The sequence below is a fragment of the Siphateles boraxobius genome, unplaced genomic scaffold (assembly GCF_051911475.1).
Source record: "Siphateles boraxobius isolate OS27281-9 unplaced genomic scaffold, OSU_SipBor_1 9, whole genome shotgun sequence".
Lineage (NCBI taxonomy): Eukaryota > Metazoa > Chordata > Actinopteri > Cypriniformes > Leuciscidae > Siphateles > Siphateles boraxobius.
This window is the reverse complement of record NW_027509219.1, coordinates 17577287-17599413: the sequence shown is the minus strand read 5'-3', so window position 1 is coordinate 17599413 and position 22127 is coordinate 17577287. Positions and strand designations below refer to the sequence as shown.

Genomic DNA, 22127 nt, shown 5'->3' with positions numbered 1-22127 from the left:
TAAGTGCATAACCCAAACCCTTAAGGAATTTACCCTAAACCTAGCCTTAACCTAACTATAACCTTATCCCTTAAACTCTTGACCCTTAAACAAGTCTCAGAAAGTGAGGACCAGCCAAAATGTTCTCACTTTACTCTCTTTGTCCTTAATCCGATGGTCTAAAACTCCAACTGGTCCTCACAAAGATAGCTGTACAGGTATGTATCTGAAATATACTTGCAAAGAGAATGCTCGAGACAATGCAGTCTAAAGCACTTTATTACATTTATGACATGACACCCATGACATTAAGACAAACGTCTTGTTTCACTCACCTGCAAACACTCATACTTTCCATTCATTCGGGTAGACTACTTCATTAGAGACATTCACTGATCTCCTTTTCAATGAAAAAAGATAACAAAAGAAGTATATCAAATATAACTAGCTGAACTATATCTGTCCCTCATTTCTATATAAGCTTTCTGAGCATCACAGAATGATGCAGAGTTTGGATGTATGCCTCAGGCTCCTGTATGTTTTCAGACGCTCCTTTTTAGCATCAGTTCCGTTTACTACATGAGTAACTACTGGCATGCTGTCCACTGCTTGTCGTTTATGTGAGCGGTGTAAGAGGATTCGATAGACTCCAGTGATGGAGCTCCTGCAGTCTTTGCCCTGGTTGTTACGAATGTGGTCTGCGGTGATGCCAAGAGCCTCCAGGGCGTTTCTCACCTCTATCTCATGCTCTTCAAGCTCCCCTGGCTTCAACTCAGCCAGATGGAGCGGGTCCATTTTAAAGGGCTCCATGGCCTTGGGAAACTCCACCGGCAGCAGCCACTCGCAGCCCATCATCTGTTCTACACTGTAGCGGTCAGACGGCTGGGATTGCAGGATGCCCCGGATCAGTTTCTGACAAGCTTCCGGAACCCAGGTAGGCACTGTGTATGCCCCATCCAGGATGCAGCGCTTCAGCTTGGCCACCGTTTCGGCACGGAAGGGCATGGAGCCGGTCACCATGAAGAAGAGCATGACCCCCAGGGCCCAGATGTCCACGCAAACACCTATGTAGTGTTCGTCTCTGAAGAGCTCAGGGGCGGCATAAGGGGGAGAACCGCAGAAGGTGTTGAGGGTCTCGTCGCGACGGCTGACGGTGCTGAAGCCAAAGTCTCCCACTTTAACACAGGTGCTACAGGTGTAAAAAACATTCTCTGCTTTCAGGTCTCTGTGAATGATGTTATTGTCATGCTGCAAAATGACAAAGAAAAAATTACTATTAACCACTAAATACATAGATATTTTTGTTTATACATTTAACTGGATTATATATATATATATATATATATATATATATATATATATATATATATATATATATATATATAACACACATGCAAACTGTATATTCATCATATTTTTTTACATTATTTTTTAAGAAATAATAATAAAAGATTATGTCACAATATTTAATAACGTTTTTATTTTATGCCTCCAAAAAATATCAAAATGAATTTAATTTAGAGATTAAAAACATGTTTATCATAGAATACATTTTATGTTAGAATATTTCATTACTTGAAATCAAAAGGATTTGGATCAAAAGTAGCAATCTATATACAGGATTTGAAATGAACTTTTTTAAGTTACCGGCCATTCAGAACTTCTACTATCCAAAACAAAATGATCAGAAATAAACCAGATTATCAATGTCACAGTTTAGATTTAAATATAGCCTATTTATTATTAAATCTGATTCTGAACTATTGTATTGCTTTCAGCTTTATGACAGTCAATCACTGTTTGTGATCACTGTACCATTCAAATAAAATAAAAAAGAAATAAAGACAAAATTCTTTGTGACTTCTCTCATAATTGCCATGAGTTTACCAGCACGTAGTAATAAAGACACAAGGACACTTTTTGCCCAAAATGTTTGGAAATGCAGCATTTATGAGAACGGTTTAGAAAAAGTGGCCTCTTAATTGTCTCCTAGGGCTCGATAGATGGCGAGTGGTGCTGCTGCTATGCATATAATCATAGAAAACAATGTGTTCAGATTTTAAAGACGTGGCACTGCGCTGCGTTTCTCTCAATGTGTGATCCTATTCACACGCTGTTTTGCTAATATTTGAGAATCCTTTTAGCGAAAGGGCTCTGATAGCGATGCCATGCAAAGTAATAAAACATAATTTATGAGGCACAGCCTGTCAAATTGGCTAGTGTGTTGATGCGTGTTACACGCCACGGTGGATTTTCACCCACATTTGGCAGATTGGTGGGTGTTAATTTTAAACCCTGTATATTTATATATAACAAATGTTAATACTTCTGAATAATTTAACATTTAATATTCAAAAAGACTAGTTTAACGGGCTATTAAAACTTTATATAGTAAATATTTGACTTGCAATTTATATACTTTCTTTTTCACAATTCTCAACATGTAATAATAATTATTAATTATAATATTTATTATATAACAAATATTTCATACTTTAAATTCAACATTTTAATTTAAAGATATATCTAATTCAACATAGCCTAATAAAACTTTGTCTAATATAATGTAATAAAGATCTTCTGAAATAAAGTTTCAACCTTCCAATTTACAGGGACCACTTTTATAGAAGTTAATGCAAAATTAGCCTCTAAATACACTTTTCCAGGCACTTTACAGGGTGTTAGTGAGGTGATAAACAATCCCAGATCTAAGATGAACATTTCAATACTAAGATCAATATATGAATTTAAAAATGAATTTAAATTTACATTCATGTCTATCATAGAAAAGGTGTATTCAGGTCATTTAATGTATGAATTGCATATTTATTGTATTGTATTTTTGTATTGTATTGCATCGTATAGCAAAACTGAAACCGTTAACTAGCATTAAAATACTTAAATCTGCCAAATTTGAAAGGCCAGGAAAAAGAAGAGAGAAAAGTAATTGCAATGAAAACACAAAGCTTTCAGCCCACAATTCCCATGAATTGCCTCCTTGAATTCTAATCCCTGCTTCATGTACATCTCACCATATGCTTCACGGCTGAGAGAACTTGAGAGAAAACAATCTTGCTGTCGATGTCTGAGAGCTTTCCCTCTGTGTTGATCTTTGTGTAGAGCTCTCCTCCGCTTGCGTACTCCATGACCAGGTGCAGGCGGGTCAGAGTCTCCACCACCTCGTACAGACGGATGATGTTTGGATGGTGCAGCTTTTCCATGCTTGATATCTCCCGGGAGAGCAGTCTTTGGGTCTTTTGATCGAGCTTGGTCTTGTCCAAGATCTTGATGGCTACTTTATCTGTGAATGATAACAAAATTTCAGCTACATGAGCTTCTCCTTCAGAAAACATTTACATTCTTTTGTCTTTGATACTTAATGCATTCTAATGCAATTTGTATATATGAACTGCTTAGTCAAAACAGCAGTAAACATCCACTGTAATAAAGGAAAGACCTTTGAGCAGTTTTGATATCAGATATGGTGTGCCATGCGATATGGAATGTCATTCTAGACCCTTTCTTCAAGATCTGCTGCAACACAGCTAATACACTGTGCATGTAATTCACATCGCTTTGTAACGGCACACCACGACCTCCTATCCCTTACAGTACACACACCAATCTTTGATGAGGCCTACAGTAATTCTAAAGGTCTCGACAGAAATGTGACACCTCAAACCATTCCATCTGTGTCGGAACCAGACAACTTGTCTCAGCTTGACTTTGACCGAGGGCATGCTTCCCACATTATCAATGTAACCCTGACTGTCAGGACACGTTTTCATCCACACAATAACACTGACCATAAAGCACACTTACTGGGTTATATGGTTTAAAACTTCATATAACAGCACTGTATCACAGCAATAAGTTTGGCAGGGAAATGTTATTTGAATGTATTTATTGTATTATACATTACTACATTAGTTGGGGACACTTAATATTCAACAATATTATTGATTTGACTGCACTGACACTATTGGATGAGAACTGAACTAGGTTGGATGATGACATCACTGCTTTTCTGCGGAACTGCTTTATAGATATTAGATGAAATTAACTAATTTAATAACTGATGATTTTACAACGGAACTGAATCCACATTAAACTGACTTTAGCTGAACAGTGACACAATTTTCTTTTTATAGGCTGCTTTAAAGCCGAAATGAACTCTGTTTGGATTATTGAATTATTTTCCTGCTATCGCTGTAAAGCTGCTTTGAAACAATCTGTATTGTATAAAGTGCTATATAAATAAAGTTGACTTGACTACCTGTTTTGGATCAAATGTAGCAATATTCTAAATATTTGAGTTGTAATATATAAATATAATTTTTCACAGCTTTCAACATGTTTAGTGATGTTGCAACATTCAAAAAAGTAAATAAAAAATGATGATTAATTCTAAGATAAAAATATATTAAATATATATATTTTTTTACATTTTAATATTCAAAATATAAAAAAGACTGATATCTAATTAAGCCTAACCATTTTCTGTATACACTGCTGATAAAAGGTTTGGGGTCAGTCAGTAAGATTTTATAAAATAATTTTTATTATTAATTTCTTTAATTTAATATTTTATTAGCAAGGACGGATTCAATTGAAGAAAAGTAATTTTTTTTTACATCGTTACAAAAACTTACTATTTCACAAAACAAATGCTGGTCTTTTGAACTTGAGTAATGGCTGATGAAAATTCAGCTTTGCCATAGCAGAAATGCATTTAAAAATTTTTTTTTTAAATAGTAATAATATTTCCCAATATTATAGTTTTTACTGTATTTCAAATAAATGCAACCTTGCTGAGCAGAAGATACTTCTTTCAAAAACATTTAAACATTTTACCGACCCTAAACCCTTGAACGGTAGTGTAGCAATCTTCTAAAAAGTGAATATTTGACTTTTCACAATTTCACAATTCTCAACATGTTAAGTGATGTTGCAGCAATGATATGAATTATTCTAATATTAATTGTATTAAAAAATATTTAGTACTTAAAAACGACGAGTCTAAATATACAAAATTCTATATTTTCTGGGAATTGGCAGCTCTAAGATGAACATCGCGATATCTCAACCACCTACAGTAGCTCCCGAGAAACTTCTCAACAAAATCAAAGCATATGTACCATTACATACAATTGCTTACCTTTCGTCAGAGCGTGGATGCCCAGCTTGACGTGAGAAAAGTTTCCGCAGCCGATCTCGCCACGTATCTTGTAGAAGCCGATGCGGCGACCCACGGTGAGCTCACGCACCATCTTCTCATCTTGGCACATGTCCAGATTGAGCTTCTCCAGCGGGGTGAGGCGGCGCGGCTGGGTCCCCTCGTCGTCCGTGCAGATGTCGGAGCTGTCTTGTCGGCTCCATCGTGCATAACGCTGGGGACCCACAACTGAGACCCCGACGGAGCCCCCCCCAGACGGATAGACGGCAGTCATCCTGCCACAGGCCACTGGGGGGCTTAGCTCATGGCAGGAGACCTGGAACTAAAGCACCACCTGAAGGTATAAAATGATACACAAGGAGGAAGATCAATTTGCTTATTTACCACTTGACCTGTTCCTTTAAACTCAAGGAGCTTATTATAGAGCAAATAACATAATATAATATATTATATAACTATTATTGTACACTATAAAAAAGTTGCTGCCTTAAATTTTGTAAGTACAATCAACTTGGATGTTTAAGTCATCCCAACTTAAATTACATTAAACTAACTGAATGAGTTAACGCAATGTAAAAACATATGTTGTCATAACTTATTGATCATATAATTTTTTACAGTGTAGCATATATTCTGGACACTACTATAGCCTTTATATAGGGGTAATATGTATAGCAATAGTAAATATATAAGTATAATAAATAATGAATAAATGCAAAAATACATTTTAATAAAATAAAATGATTTTTTTCATTACAAAGCATCATCGTAAATTCATGAATAGTCCTTTTCTCACCTTCACATGTTGTCCTCAATGTCTGTGTCAATTTCTAGAATTAGCTCATTATCGCCACATCTCAGCTCAAGGTTATACACATATCCAAGTATAAAGGAGTAGATGTTTAGGGTCGTCTGCTTCACCCAAGTGGCCAGGTGCACAATGCTGTTCCTTCCCCTCAGTCCTGCGTCTCCCTGAACCTCATCAGATATGCCCGATTTAATTGGTGCGTTGCCTCAGCGATAAGAATAGACTGGCATTGAGAACGATGAGGGCTGTGATTGTTGCCTGGCTGCTATAAGGCTCCACACTGCTCACGGCAGTCCTGGTTTCTTGTATGGCGCTTCCTCTCATTTAATATCTTTGGCTGGTCGGTCATTCAGAACTGGGGAAACCACATGGAAAACAGCCACTCCCTCTGATTTGTTCATGTCGGTGTGTTTATTTCTGAGCTTCTGCGTCACTCTACAGTCTTCTTTCTGGGATTAGCGTGTACAGAGATCCTAATCCGTGCCTTTTTTATTGGTCCTTAAATATCCAATTAGGGACTATCTGTAGGGAATAAACTAAAGAATTGTGTTTACCTGGGAAGAAAGAAAGAAAGAGAGAGAGAGAGAGAGAGAGAGAGAGAGAGAGAGAGAGAGAGAGAGAGAGAGAGAGAGAGAGAGAGAGAGAGAGAGAGAGAATGCATTAATGTGGCCAAGTTTTTGAAGCGTTTACATTATTAAATACATTTTTTTAAATTACAATTAAATTATTAGAAATTTTAAGAAAATAAAAAGAAACACGTGTTTATAATTAAATTTTAAATAAATTAAATGTCTTACTACAAATGCGACTGAGATCAGTGTGTGTTTTGTGTGTTTCAGGATGCAATTAGGGAGTTTGCTGATGTAGTTTCTTTAACAAATTCCCTAAAGAGCAAAATAGAAGTACACAGAGTGCCCTAGAGCCACTGAGCACTAACAGCACGCATAAAAAAGCCCTACACACCCATTACGCCACACATATCATGATGTATGAAGCAATAACAGAATATCAATTCAGATTACGCTTAATCTAAATGTATTGATGTACAAGAATGTATTTCTATATTAGAATGTATACAGTAAAAAAAATACAAAAGTAATTAAAACATTTTTTTTTGCACATGCTCTTTGATCAAAGGACACCAGGTGTGTTAAATTGAGGCAGTTTCTCCTCACAGGACTATAGAGCATTGCACCTGCACAGACACCTTCAAGTGTGACGATGTGTTCTTTGCAGGTGGAGACGAGCAGTGATGCTGATATAAGCTGCTGAGTTTGGTTTTCAACAGGGTTCTTTGACGCAATAGACCCAAACTGTATTCTTTTGTTCTAACTCCCTGAGCATCAGCATTTTAGGATTATATCCAAACCAACCAGATCTGTAGAACGTGCTTTGAAGCTGATCAGGTGTTACAGTCATGTGTCTTTACGTGTGTATTGTATATCTCTCTAACTTGTTTGTGTTACTACCATAAATGATCAGTGATTTGACAATCAAATAAAAACCCAAACAATATTATAGGCTATAATATTATACGCAACCAGCAGGTCTTTCTGAGAGGTCTTTTTCTTCATTAAATCCACTGGCGTCAGCACTGAGAATTCAAAGAATAAGACTGCAGGTTCATTCGCACAACAACATTTTGTTGATTTCAAGTGAGAAATACACTGCTTTTTGAAAGTTTTGGGTCAGTACGTTTTTGAAAAACAGCTCCATTTATTTGATAAAAATACAGTAAAAACAGTAATATTGTGAAATATTAGAAAAGCATTTTTTATTTTTAAATATATTTTAAAATTGTATTGATTGTAAAGCTGCACCATTACTCCAGTCTTCAGTGTCACATGATCTTCTTTCTTTCTTCTTATAATCAATGTTGAAAACAGTTATGATGCTTAATATTTTCTGACCTTTTCAGGATTCTTTGATGAATAGAAAGCTCATAGGTACAGTATTTATTTTAAATATTTTTGTAACAATGTAAATGCCCTTAATCTTTGAAAGTATATGAATAAAAATGTCATCAGTGTACTGATTGATAAACTGATCATTATATAAACAGTGGGATGGTAGGATGTACAGATAAACATAGGGCTGAAAATCTACAGCTATCTGATGTAGATATTTGACCTTCCTTATATTTTCTATCTTTCTGATTGCCACTTCACACACTCTATTTACCACGTCATAGGACACAAAATCAAAGTGATGTTTCTCATGAATACTCAAATCCTCAGGCTTCAAATGCCGTGCTGTGTGTGTGTGTGTGTGTGTGCTGCTGCTGCTGATTGCTGAAGGGGCTGCAAAGATTCAATCACTGACAAAATTCTCTTTTAAAGTGTAAACCAAGCAGGAATCCTAAAACGATCCATTCAAGTGAATTGATGTGCATGTGTCTGCATTATGATCTTCTCTCTCTCTCTCACCCTCTATCTGACCCCTAGAATTAAACCAGCTTTTTTTTTTTTTGCTGCTGTGCCTTTAAGGGTTAGTTTACTTAAAAATGAAAACTGTCATTAATTACTAACCCTCATGTCATTCCGAACCCGTAAGACTTTCGTTCATCTTCGAAGCACAAATGAAGATCTTTTGGATGAAATCTGAGAGCTTTCTGTCCCTTCATTGACAGCTACGCAACTACCACTTTGCAGCTTCAAAAAGCTTATAAATTGATCGTAAAATTAATCTATATGAATTGAGTGGTTTAGTCAAAATTTTCTGAGGAGACTCGATGATTTTATATAATGAACAGATTTAATTTAGGCTTTTATTCACATTTAAACTTTGACCAGCGAATATAAACAGTAGCTCAACCGAACCTGCTTGACGCGCGAGAACAAACCTCTTACGGCAGCTCAAGCGTGCTGTAAACACACGAGAATGAACCTCATTGGTTCTTGCAGAAGCTCAAACGTGCTGCGTAACACGTGAGAATGAATCTCATTGGTTCGTGCAAAAGCTCAAACGTGCTGCGTAACACGTGAGAATGAATCTCATTGGTTCTTGCAGAAGCTCAAACATGCTGCGTAACACACGAGAATGTACCTCATTGGTTCTCACACGTCAAGCAAACATGCTTTAGCTAACTGATGTGTGAGTTGATGAATGTTTATTTGTGAATAAAAGCCTGAATTTAATCTGTTCATCATATAAAGCGATCGTGTCTCTCGTCATGTGAAATGACATACAGAGCTTGGTTATGAGTTTGCCGTCGGGTCCAATATCAACCTGCTTCAACCCTAAATAAATATATTTTTAAAATGTATATAATTTAATTTCATGTCACACATTTGGAACAACATAAGCGTGAGTTAATGATAACAGAATTTTTTTTTTTAGATGAAATATCCCTTTCAAAGTGCATATTTTCCATTGAAACAATTTTTTGTCTTATTTAGGCTATACAACCCAAATTCAATTTCAATTAGTCAAAAACAGCAAAAAGCTCATCATTTAGCTCCTCTCTGGTACACGACACCATTAGCATGAGTCTCACAGGATTTAGAATGTGGTACTTACATCAACTGTGTGACTCCCTTTGCACCGAGTACGCGTGAAGCATTGTCCACAGTGGCCATTTCTACCAATACGGCCCTGATCTACACACAAGATAAACACTCCCCAAATGGGATATCAGTGGCCCCTGAGCCCCGTTGCATGAACAGGGCTCAGCTAGTAAAATCTTTCGCTCAAATGCAGGCACTCATTCTACAGAAAGTAAAATTCTTACTCAATTGCTCATGACTTTCCTAAATAAATGACTGCATCCGAATATACTAAATTCATAGTATTCATTAAAAAGTAGGCGAAAAGTCTGTGATTTTTTTTTTATTCAAAAAGTAAATTCTGAAGTGCACATCCTTTTGATACGTTACTATCCCACAAGGCCATTGGGGAGGATTTGGGAATGGCAGTAAAGCGATGCAACTGCATCATGTGTAAGTCACATGACACTGACAATTTAGCAATGATTTAGCAAACGTAGTACATTCATACTACAAGGAACATCCTTGTAAGTTCCAAATCAAATGTAGTACCTACTCAGTATGCGATTTCATTAGCAGCTTTCGTGTAAACACTCATAGGCACTGCTACACAAAGCCCCCCTGTGTGTGTTTTGATTGAGACACATGGCCAGAGAGGGGAAAAAAGAGCTCAGCAGTGAAAAGATCAGGGACAATAGGGGGCCAGAGGTGCCAATCTGGAATTTCCATCACGTAGCTACAACTACCGAATGGCAAATCATTTATAGAGGAATAAAGCACTTAAACCCTAGTTTGGATCTGATATCAAACCCAAAGCCAAACACTGTATGTCATATCACATGAGAAGAGGGCATTTAAAGGGATAGGTCACACAAAAATGAAAATTCTGTCTTCATTTACTCACCCTCATGTTGTTCCAAACATGTATGAGTTTCTTTCTTCTGTTGAACACAAAATAATATATTTTAACTTCCAAGTACATATTTTGAGGAGGCACTGCTATACATGACGACATGAAACGGTTACGTCTCTTTCTAAAAAATGCTATTAATTCTAACTGCATTAAAATGTATAAATCCACAAACATTGCACATGCTTCAGAACATGTAAACAGATTTTGATACATATCTGAATATGTCCATTTTAATGAGTCCTTAAATAAGGAACATAATTAAGGAGTTCAATTGATGTTTAGACCTTTCAGGGAAAAACATGCAGATTATGCGACGAAACCACAAGGCTGTTTCCGTTGCATTGTGCCCTGTTAATGTATTCCCAACGCATCAAAGCAGCTTTAATCTCAGACCTAAAACCATGTTTCATGTCATCCAACTAAGGAGTCATCAAAGGGGCCTGAACAAAAGTTGACATCAATCCGTGAGAAACTAGAAAGGATCATTCGATATCATAAATTACAATATTCTCAGTAAATTAATACTTCTATTCAATAGCTATATGGGATCAGCTTTGTTCATTCAGGCCTGGAGATTCACACACCTGTACTGTTCAAACACTAAAGCGGTTTTATTATTTACACCTGAGACCCTCTGTAGACCCCCACAAATTCCCTAAAGCAAGACTAAAATCATGTTAATCACAAATGGCATTTGATTAGAAGATTTTAAACCAGTTTGTCAAGCTTTGTAAATGGTAAAAATGTAAACTATTTTTACACTAATAATAATAAAAATAGTCAATATAATATGACGTTATTTAAATTAATTCAATGTAAAATAATATTACTGGCAACAAAATTGATCTTCAAGGATAAGACACTTTCAAGACACTTACTGTTGACACCACGCATGTTAGTGTCAGATTTTGTTGACTAGCTGTACAGCAGTATGATCATAAAATATGACTAATAATAATAATAAAATATAATTATATATATATATATATTTGAATGAGATGATGTTCGCCAACTATGAATTGTAGTAACGTTAGAGCACTGCTGTTGGGTAGTAACACACCAGGTACATCAACATCAAGATTAGTCGATTTATAGCAACACAATTGATATATAGAAGCCTTGTAAACAATTTGTAAGCATACATTAACTGATCAAGCTTTTATGAATGTATTAATCTCTCATATAGTGAGAATGGATTAGGGTAAATAACCTTACCGTTCTTAGGCGTTGCGAGATCATTCAAGTGTCATATCTCGGTGCGTGTCATTGGTCTGAATGTGATGCGTGAGGACTCCAAGCACCATCAGAGGCCAAGTGACGGACAGCTTCGTTAACCAATCGCATTTTAGGGCGGGATTAAGAGGTGTCTTAAACCAATAGGCTATTAGGACATTTCTTAGACGGACCAAAAAACGTGGGTCTTTTGAAATTGGCTAAAAAATATACAATATGTAAAAAATAGTTAAAAACGGACGGCTATAGTGTTCTAAAAAAACAACAACAACAACACAAACAGTCACTTACCTTTTAGTGTAATTTGGCACTATACTAATCAACGTGTGTAAACTATCAATTGAATATTACTGATGGTGATCCTACAAACCAGTGGTATTCAAACTTTTTCATCCCACTGGCAAGTAAATATAACCATCCCCTTTCAAAATATAAAGCCAGCTATATATTTTTTATCATATTTATAAATAATTTAAACTATGTGAGAAAACAAGTTGTGAGATAAAACAAAATGCTTCTATGTTGGCTTCTGTAAGAAGCACGGATTATACATTTTGTTATAAAATTAATGCATTAAACATACTTACTAAAACTACATTTTGCAATAATCATATTTCTAGGCTCCCCACTGTCCAACACGCTATTCAAATAATAATAATAAAAAAATAGGTCTAAGGTCTTCCTGCACTCCTCTTAGTTTGCTCTTAGTCAGGGTTTCAGTCTGTGACAAACATTTCACAAGTTTGCAGACATTCAGATTTCTCTCTCCTCTAGCATCTGCATGATCACTGTAATTCAGCATTGACTGAATGAGAAAAAAAGATTTGAAACAAGCCATTACTGCATTTATGTTTCTCTGGATTATTTGGGAACACATTTTGCACTTTTTTTTATTTTATGAAAATAAGCTTCTTACACACACTATAAACATACATCCAAAAACAAAAAAACATTTCTTCCACCCAAGAAACAGTCGTGGCGACGTGCACTATTCTTGAAATCAATTACATCTCTTACTATTCTTATCCACAAAATACATTAAAAGCATGACTGAACCTGTGATCAGATTTATAGAGACACTGCTTTCAGAGAATTGATACTCAAAGCTGAAAGAAATTAAGCAGGTGATCCAGCTTTGTTGGATGACATTAGAATGAGCATTACTGTATGGTAAGGGGTGGGAAAGGAGAAAAGGCTCCCCATTTCATTTTTAAAGTGTCCATGCACAGCAGAAGCCTTTCATACATTTGCAATCTTTTCTTCTTTCGAACGGTCCACGGCCTCTTGATTAACGTCACAGTCTGCTGGTTCTCCAACAGTCACCTGTTCTATTTGGATGTCCATTGCTTGCTCTTTCAATCTCTCACCGTCTACTTGTAAAACCACTGTCTCTTCCACCCCACCTTCCGTCTCCGCCACTAGAGTCTCCTCAACAGCAACAACATCCACCGGCTCCACAGTAACATGCTCCACTCGTATGCCATCCTCCAGTATAACCCCCTCCTCTCCCTCCTCAACCTCTGCCATAGTCAAGACTGTGGTTGGGTCGGAAATCATAACTTCCTCTGTGACGATAACCTTCTCCTGTAAGTCGTGGTGTTCTTGGAGATGAGTATGGAGGTCTCTGGGTTGTGTGAACCACTGATCGCAGAGGGTGCAATGATTGGGTTTCTCACCCGTGTGGGTCACCAAATGGTCCTTGAACTGCTCCCAACTATTGAAAACACTGCTACATACCTGAGGTGCGAAAAAAAGATGAGTGAATAGAAATATTAGTGAATAGGGCTGCATGAAAAATACGCGACGTAGCGTAGTGCCATTATATTTATAGATCGCGTTTTGTGCACGCTAACAGCTCTTGCTCTGGTGTTTTTATGGCTCGTTTCCACTGAGCAGAACGGTACGGTACAGTACAGTACGGTTCGGGTCAGTAAACCATGATCCGGCTAGCGTTTCCACCGCCAACAGTACCCTACTTGATAGGCGTGGTGTTTGCAGGAAAGAAGCGATCAACGTCATTTTCGCGCGAAGAAGAAAGCGACAAAGTAAACACTAATGGATGGCATACAGCAGATCTTGTCCTTGCTTCTCGGCATGTTTGTCACAAGAAGACAAGCGCCGACATTAGGCATTTCTCAATACCAAGTACGCAAAGTTCTCAGCAGAGGGACTCCCGAGGACGCGAGTGCGGTAATTCTCCAAATGGAACAGCGCGTTCTTGAAAGCGTCACTCAGCATGTACATTTTAGGCAACAATAAAACGAAATATATTATAAAACACCACTCTGTCCCTTTTCGTTTTCATTTAAATACATTTTAAACATTATAGGCACACAAATGTGGTTCAGGCAATGTATAGACCTGATTATATTATTTACTGCATGTTTAACGTTAGCCTATTTATAACAAAACGAAATATAAAACACAACCCTGCATCTTTTCGTTTAAATTTTAAAAATATTAAACATATTCCTGGCAATATTTGCATTTGTACAAATGTTGCAATAAACAACATTACAGTGATAATCTTGTAATAAAATAAAAAATGACAAAACTCAACCCAGTTAAATTTCAGTTTTAGCAATAATAGCCATTATAAAAGTATAAGTAAAAGGTAACGTTACAAGAAGCTATACAATAAGAGATAAAGCAAAAAATTCAGTCAAATATACAAATTCAGCGCTGGTCTAACATTAACGTTACAACGGAAAAGTTAAATAGCCAAAATATATGAAACTTCACTTAACCCTCAGCCAAAACGATTGGCCAGGGAACGAATTATCGATTCACGAGACTAAAGATCACCCGTTAAATTTACACAAGACGAATTACCACTACAGAGTCAGCGGCAAACGTCAGAACGACTAGCCGAGGAAAGGCTGTTCCAGGCGGGGAACATGAGCGCCGAGCGCCCGGTGATCGCCTGGAATGGATCAAATTATCATAAATCATTATAAATAAACCACAGATTTGAGCTTTAAACAACTACATTCTCGTCTGAAAAACTCTTAAAACTACATTTCGTGAAAGAATAACCATACTATTATATTCCAACTGTATATTATAAAAATGGCGCTGCTTTTGTTGTCATTCCCCTTGTAGCTCGCGCAAGTGACGATACTCTGTCAACCAATCAACGTTCTACAGTGAGTCTAGCTCCACCCTTTAGTACCGTTCCACTGTGCTAGGTACCCCAACGGAAGGGTACCCAAAAAGTGGTACGGTACGGTTCGGCTTTTTGGTACCATTCACAACTTTTGACAGTGGAAACGCAAATAATTGCGTACCGTACCGAACTGTACCGTACCGTACCGCTCAGTGGAAACGAGCCATTAGTGTCTGATAGAGGCTAAGATCACAATAAATGCTGTTTTACAGTCTAAAACTCATCTCGGCATGTTCTGTGAGTTTTGGTCATTTACTATGTGCATTTGGGAAGGCAACACGCAACAACTATTTACTTGTAAACTTGTAATAAGCGCTTATCAACAATAGATAAGATTTAATAACCTGCGTTTTTCTATTAAAATGATGCTTTGACATTCAAAACTGAAGATGTTAAGACAACCATAAATATTAGCTTTGTGATTTTACAGTTGTACTCTCAATTAAATTATATTTTCTTATGTTTTACAGTAATATTACACATTTTACAGTACAAGGACAGCAAACCCAGAGTTTAAATCATAAATTGCAATTTTTAAAATAAGTGGATTTTTCAGAAAGTTTGGTATATTAAAATACATGTTTGGACAATATGTTATTGGTAAAAACCAACCTGGCATTCATAGAGCTTCTTTCGCCCTTTTTTGGCTCCAGAGCCATTTTGACACGCTGACATGTGGCACTTCAGCGTACTATTCCTGGCAAAACGTTCATGGCATTCTGGACACTCAAAGGGTTTCTCACCTACACATATATGGATAAGTGAAAAACTGATTAGATATTAAACTTGAATGCATTTATTAAGATACATTTAACCTCATAACAACTCACTCACACACCTGTGTGCTTCCTTAAATGCTCTTTGAAATGTCCAAAATGATCGAACTGCTTTTCACAGTACTCGCAAACATGCACTTTCTTTTTTTGCCGTCGGGACTGTTCCTCTGCATCAAAATGAGAATTATTCAGGTGCTGTTTAAGGGCTCCTTCCCGAGCATATACTTTGCCGCAGTGCCTGCAGACAAAGCCCCTATCCGGGGTAGTGGTGTGCGTCTTCATGTGCTGTTTGAGGTGGTAGTAGAGTTTGAAGCAGCGGTCACACTTGTCACAACGGAAAAGGTTGTCCAGCTGAGAGATCTGGACCTCCACCACTTCAATATTCTCCAGCGTCTTGGAGGCAATCACAGCCTCTTCCGGCACGACTACGGTCTCATCCTTTTTCATCACATGGAGAGTCTGCTCTTCCTGTTGGTACTTGCTAGTGATGTCAGCCAGCAAAGCCAATGCGGAGTCATCCGAAGACGGTTCGGTGGAACTCCTGGCAGCGTCCACTACCTCCACCAGACCGCTTTCCTCCACCTCGATATGTTCCTCATCAACCTCCACCTCGATTTCAACAGATTCAGTCTCCACTGAAGGAAGAGTCTCAGTGATCACATTGAAGGTCTCTGCGATCTTCCTCTTCTTAGCCTTGCTCTTTCCAGCCAAGGCCTGGGAGGCGTTTAATGAGGTGGTACCATTCCTTCTAGGTGGGAGAAGAAAATAATAGTTTAATAATCAACTACAAGGTCATATCAAGCAGAAGAACATTTTTTGAGAAGTAGGTGAGTAACCTGTTGTTCAAGGCTTTAATTGCCTCCTGCATTTGAAGGTACTCAGCTGCTCTCCAGACATCACTGACTTCTTCCTCACCATCCACAGCTAATGTAGCCGTATAAGTGAACTCCATTAGGTGGCGGAAGGCAATGTTGCCAACACCTGTTCATTGCAACAGAAATATTGAAGTAATGTTTATTTTTTGAGCATATAACATTCTGGAGTAATTTCTAGATTTTCACTATCGGGGCTGGGTGTACGTAACGTGCAACAGCAGAAATGCACATGTTTTGCATCAACTGGTCCACTTGGAACCAAAAACATGAGGTCCAACCCGAGCGGATTCAGGTCTGATATTAGTAGCCTCTGGTTTCTGGTAAAACAAATGTGCTTTTACACAATGGTCCCAAGAACATGTGAAAATCTTTTAAAATATGCCAACTTTCCATTATTTGTTTTGGGCGTTTAACAAAATATATATATATTTTAAATAATAAATAAAAAAATCTGTCATAATGTTAATTTCCTCTTCTCAGTCAATCTGTGCTTCTATGTATTTATTTGTACAACATCCCAGCTTCTGAGGCTATTTTCTTGGCAAGAAAAAAATCTATAGTAAATTATATCAGTTTTAAAAATCAATTTTTACTAAAACTCTAAAAACATTATATATTTGGTTTAACTTTGTTAAAAAAAAAATCTTCCAAAATGTAAACCAAATAAAAAAAGGTTTCTCAAGGTATTAAAACCAGCACAATCTAACAGAAAATACTTCAAGGATAAAGGATTTTGACAAAATATCATTTTGGGGAATATTCTCTTAAAATTAAAAAAAGTTGTGTCATCTTAGAATGGCCTATTCAGCAACAGGTATGAAAAATCTTGTCCCATCAATTTTGAAAAATTATATTTAAAAAAAACTCGCAACACTGAGACTGATTTTGTGCTTCTGTGTGTAAATTACCAGACACACCTGGATACTGGTGCATGCAGTGCACTCCATTCGAGAGATTGGCGTGTTAATTTATCAATATTACCATAAATATACATTTCCTAAAATGTTCAAATGTACTGTAGCTAATCTAAACGTTATGAAGAAAATGAATTTCATCTACAAAATAAGGTAGGAAGATAGGCATACATTTAAAACAACACCTCCCATGGTGTTTCTTATTTGTCTTCTTTATTTTGGTCTGTGTCATAGCCAATTGAAAAACTCATCACTCGCCACTGGTGTGCAGGGCTTCAGGATAAATGAATTAACAGTTCAGGATTTAATGCACAGTTTTTTGAATTCGGGTCTAGCATGTAAAAAAAAAAAAAATTTGTCGGGTCGGACTATGGTCTAATTTTATCAGGTCTCTCCTAGGTAGTGATGCACAATCATGATTTTTCATGGCCGATTCAGATTTTTTCAGAGCAAATTTAGCAGATTATGATACCAGTTGCAGAATTTTTTCCTTTTCTTTTGTTATTTATTTGCTCTATAACAGGCCAAACTGGCCTTAAACAAAATTATTCTGCAGGCAAACCAAACAAAGATGTTGCACACATGAGCAGTTGTTTTGGAAAATAGCCGACAAACTGAATGAAAATGCAAATTCACTTTCTGACAGTAGGTGGCGCTTATGGAACAGCAGTGGTTACATTGGTTACCGCTGTACATAAAGCAGCGCTGTGCTTATAAACACTACTTTATATGGAGATAAGAGGAAAAGAAGATGCCATAGAAACTTTTCTGAAGACAGTCAGTTCCCTTCAGAGATACATCCATATAAACCCTCACCCTCAATTCAATATGTATTTTTACTCTTCTTTACGTTCGTCTTTCGACTCTGGCCAGTGTTAATGTCCCGTTTACAGGATTAGCAAATATTCTTCTTGAGATAATATAATCTTGAGACTTTCTTTTAGTTGAAAACATTAAACAAACAAAAAAGTATTTAAAATGAAGCAGAGCAAATGGAAAAAAACGCTAATAAAGCAGACTGCGTTATCTTGCAGGGTGTAATTATACACTCAAGTCAGCATTTGGTTATCGTTTCTACATGACATGTTGATCCACTTGATAATTTTGATCAAAGTAATTCCAAACTTCCCTGTGCCTAGAGGCAGACGATGACATTCTGTGATCGAATACAACTTAAAAAGCTCCACAGCGCCACCCAGTGCATTTAGTTATAACTGTGAGTTTTAGTTTCCATGCTTATTTCACTGCATTTACAACCAGCAAAGCAACACATGTAGCAAAATTTGAATAGAATTTTCATTATGCAAATAACAATTACAGATCGAATATTTAACTATTTATGCGCTCACCCCTAATTTCCAAACAAATTACATTTTGGGAAATTATTGCAATGCAGTTTGTGTACAGGTACGGTAGCCTGGGAAAACCCAGACGAACTTCCGGCAAATTTAGATTTGCTCTGCAAGTTAGTCTGGCGAAGAGCCCATTCAAGCTCATTTCCAATCTTTCAAAATCGAGGCACCAATCACAAACGTTGAGGCGGGCTTTACAAGATGGCGATCGATCTGATTGGTTTTAAGGTCTACGCAATTGCTTAGAGAGGCATTTGAGCGACGTCCGTTGGTGACGCCCTTTTGGAAATGAGCTGTGAATGAACCGTCCCCAGACCCTAACTCAGTTATGACTGAGAAGGGTCTGGTTTTAACCAGGCTACAGGTACGGAATAGAGATTGGTCAAAATGAAACTAAAAACCGTGTGTTTGGAGCAAAAACCAGCCAGTTCCTATTTATGGCCAGTCGACCAATGCATCTCTAGTCCTGGGTCACACTCTGGTTTTTCTTTTATAAGAATTATTTAAGCATGTTGTGTTTGGGTAAGAATTGATTCGAGGCGGCTCTTAGGACACATGAAGACCTCTACTGAAGTATATCTGTCTTCAATTAAAATAATTCTGCCAACAAGCAGAAAACTATACTGTGTTGCAGAAAGGCACTTCAAGTTTAGACCGCTTTGCTGATTAAAACTGCCATTATCTAGGAAAAATAGGCCACAAGGTAATAATATACTCTTCATTATGGCAATAATATATAACCATTTTTGGTTACATACAATTGTATGTATTGTTAGGTACCTTCAATCTCCACTAGAGGCTCTTGAGTGAAGTCCTGGAAGAATTTGTGGAAAAACTGACTGCATGCAGCCAAAACAGCTTTGTGGGCCCTAAACTGATGTCCTGTTAAATAACCAGAAATCATCAGCACCACCGAATATGTGCAACTTTTAATTTAACTGCATAACATTGAGCATAATTCAGAAAGGCATTAGGTTAAGAGGAACAGAGACTGGAAACCTTACCATCCACAATGAGAGTGATGTCTGTGAACTGATCCAGCTGACGCTGCTCATTCAGTTTGTCAAGCATCACTTTATAATGGGCTGGAAACTCATGCCCATAGTCAACATCTCCATCAACTGACATGGTTCAGCCCTTGCCCTGCGCATGCAAGTACTATGAAGAAGGGGAAAAAACATGATGGAATAAGACAATTATTGATGTATAGTATACATGTTATAATAATAATAAAGAAATGAAGATGCATGTGACCCCTTGGTAACAAAAAGCAGTTAGAATTATTACTTTTTTTTTGCTACAAGATTAAACTGTTAAATGTCAAACCATTTTTAATGCAAGGCTATTTATCTGCAATCTTTAACATAATTTTTTTCAATCAACATAGATAATGCTTTTAGATAAATTAGGCACATACTTTGTAATGGCCCCTATGCCAACAGATCCATAGATTGGCGGGCATATCTAAGCAGCATGCCGAATAAGCGCGCATTTCTACAGGGAGCTTCTCTACGCAAGACTGGCAACTTTACACCCAGCGGTTTTATTGCTGCAAAAGCCACGTACATCAACAGCCCAACCGTATAGAGATCCTACGGAAATATACAGACGGCAAAATAAGCAATGTGTGCAGGTCAGCTTCATGTTACTCGCACGCTGGGCCTGTGGCTGCTAACGCATTCGCCATTTGTTTTCTGGACCATTGTCGTTACGTCATCAAATCGCGCATTAAAATACTATTTTAATCAGACAAATTCTCTTTCGGGTAAATAATGAGTGACGCCGGGCGTCTAACGCTCCGGAGAACTTACCCCGGGTGAGGCTCTGATGCTTATTGCGGTTGTTTATACGCGTTGGAGGCCTGAAGCGATCAATGTGCTGTTTTTCCTCCGCTCGTCGGAAAAGGGCGGTCGTTCTACTCTGGCCTCGAGTTCCCATAAGCCCTTGCGGATGAGTTTTATCGCGCGAGGCTGATAGGTGGCGGTTACCAAAGCAACGGTGCCCAGCAACGAACCGTTATATTAAAGTGTGGAAAAGGTAAATAAGATTCATATTCATTCTTTATTGTCCTCGATAGAGGAAATTTGTTTTCACAGACTGTACGTTACCAGGAGCAACATTCAACACGCATAACATGCACACCACACAGAATTTTGTGCACTTAAATAGACATGCAAAAAACAACAACATTTAACTTACAGTAAATAAATGAGGCATTCTGTGAATTCAACGCTCTTAAAGATGAAAGTACACAACTTTTCCCTAGCCGTGATTTTTAGGTAGCTGTCTATCTGCGGCCTGAGGGAGGAAGGGGTAAAACATGAGTTAGGGTGAATGGGATTTTGTATAATGGTGTTTGCTCTACGAATAGTAAGCTGTGTCAATGAGAGTTGACAAGTTGGGTGTGGGACCAATTATTTTTGAGGAAGTGTTACGTTAGTGATTTTAAGGAGCTCGTTTCTATTAGTGAGATAAAGCATAGTGAAATAGCAGGTGGCACAATAGGAGGATGGTTTCAATGATAAGAATAAACTAGATCAAGTAAAGAAAAATTGAAGGGATCACAATACGTCACTGTGTTCTCTAAATGTAAATGTCTAGGGAGAAACACAATGAGTTGAGTTAGCAACGATTCAGAGTTTGAATATACAACTTCCAAAACATATAATATTTTAATCAATTTGACCAAAATTAAAAGCTTGAATAGCTCTGCTTCCAACCACTAGAATAGTTTTTGCAAATGTCTACAGATTATTAAATTAAGATTTATAAATGGCATTAAAAAATGTCTACAAATTCTTGAATCAAGATTAATAAATTACATAAAATATTATTTTTTACTGTTATTTTTTCTGTTAAAATATGACTTTTTTTTTTCTTTACTGATCAAAATAAAGTGACTTTATTTAAACAAGAACAAATATCTGCCAATGGGCTCAGAAAAATCTACTAAATTCAAAGTTTTCATAACTCATTGACAGATTTGTTCTTGTTTTAAGCATAAACTAACTTTAGTTAAATTTTCAAGACTTTAGTTATTTGCACAAATAGGCACATTTTGGGAGTGTGATTGTCATCCAATATAGTTGCTCCTGTTTAAAAACACAAATAATTATAAAAATAAAAATACACAAATGACTAGAAATAAATCAGAATTTATTTAAATGAAAACATTGATTCTGATCAGTTTATTGTTGAAAATTAATTGTAGCTATATATTGTAATGTAATTTGTGATAGATTTTTTTCCAATGCATATATTACACTGAATTATTGATTGACAGACAAAGCTGCACTGCCCTCCTGAGGCACGCTTGAGATAACACCTATAATATAACGTCATATCGTCATATATTGCATGTGTTATCTCAAGCGTGCCTCTGGAAGGCAGTGGAGAGCTTTGTCTGTCAATCAATAATTCAGTGTAATATATGCATTGGAAAAAAAATCT

At 37.0% G+C, this 22127-nt stretch overlaps 2 protein-coding genes across 6 annotated transcripts; both read right to left on the bottom strand.

Annotated features, from left to right (window-relative positions):
• Window positions 1-240: 240 nt before the first annotated feature.
• nim1ka (NIM1 serine/threonine protein kinase a) lies at window positions 241-11680 on the bottom strand. Of its 2 annotated transcripts, XM_077222870.1 has the most exons (6): window positions 11577-11680; window positions 10353-10389; window positions 5952-6517; window positions 5138-5489; window positions 3012-3280; window positions 241-1227 (listed from the first exon to the last, which is right to left on the bottom strand). In XM_077222870.1, the coding sequence occupies exons 4-6, from the start codon at window positions 5427-5429 to the stop codon at window positions 472-474; spliced, it is 1317 nt and encodes a 438-aa protein (XP_077078985.1). In that variant the 5' UTR covers window positions 5430-5489; window positions 5952-6517; window positions 10353-10389; window positions 11577-11680; the 3' UTR covers window positions 241-471. The 2 variants fall into 2 exon arrangements, with proteins under 2 accessions (XP_077078985.1, XP_077078986.1); XM_077222871.1 differs by lacking the exon at window positions 10353-10389 and having other exon boundaries at window positions 11577-11664.
• Window positions 11681-12439: 759 nt separating this feature from the next.
• znf131 (zinc finger protein 131) lies at window positions 12440-20611 on the bottom strand. Of its 4 annotated transcripts, none has more exons than XM_077223126.1 (7): window positions 20489-20611; window positions 19682-19835; window positions 19458-19559; window positions 16373-16517; window positions 15599-16284; window positions 15373-15503; window positions 12440-13331 (listed from the first exon to the last, which is right to left on the bottom strand). In XM_077223126.1, exons 2-7 carry the CDS (start codon window positions 19803-19805, stop codon window positions 12834-12836), a joined length of 1686 nt encoding a protein of 561 aa, XP_077079241.1. In that variant the 5' UTR covers window positions 19806-19835; window positions 20489-20611; the 3' UTR covers window positions 12440-12833. The 4 variants fall into 4 exon arrangements, with proteins under 4 accessions (XP_077079241.1, XP_077079243.1, XP_077079245.1 ...); XM_077223128.1 differs by having other exon boundaries at window positions 15599-16281; window positions 20489-20607; XM_077223130.1 differs by lacking the exon at window positions 20489-20611 and adding an exon at window positions 20095-20381 and having other exon boundaries at window positions 15599-16281.
• Window positions 20612-22127: the final 1516 nt, after the last annotated feature.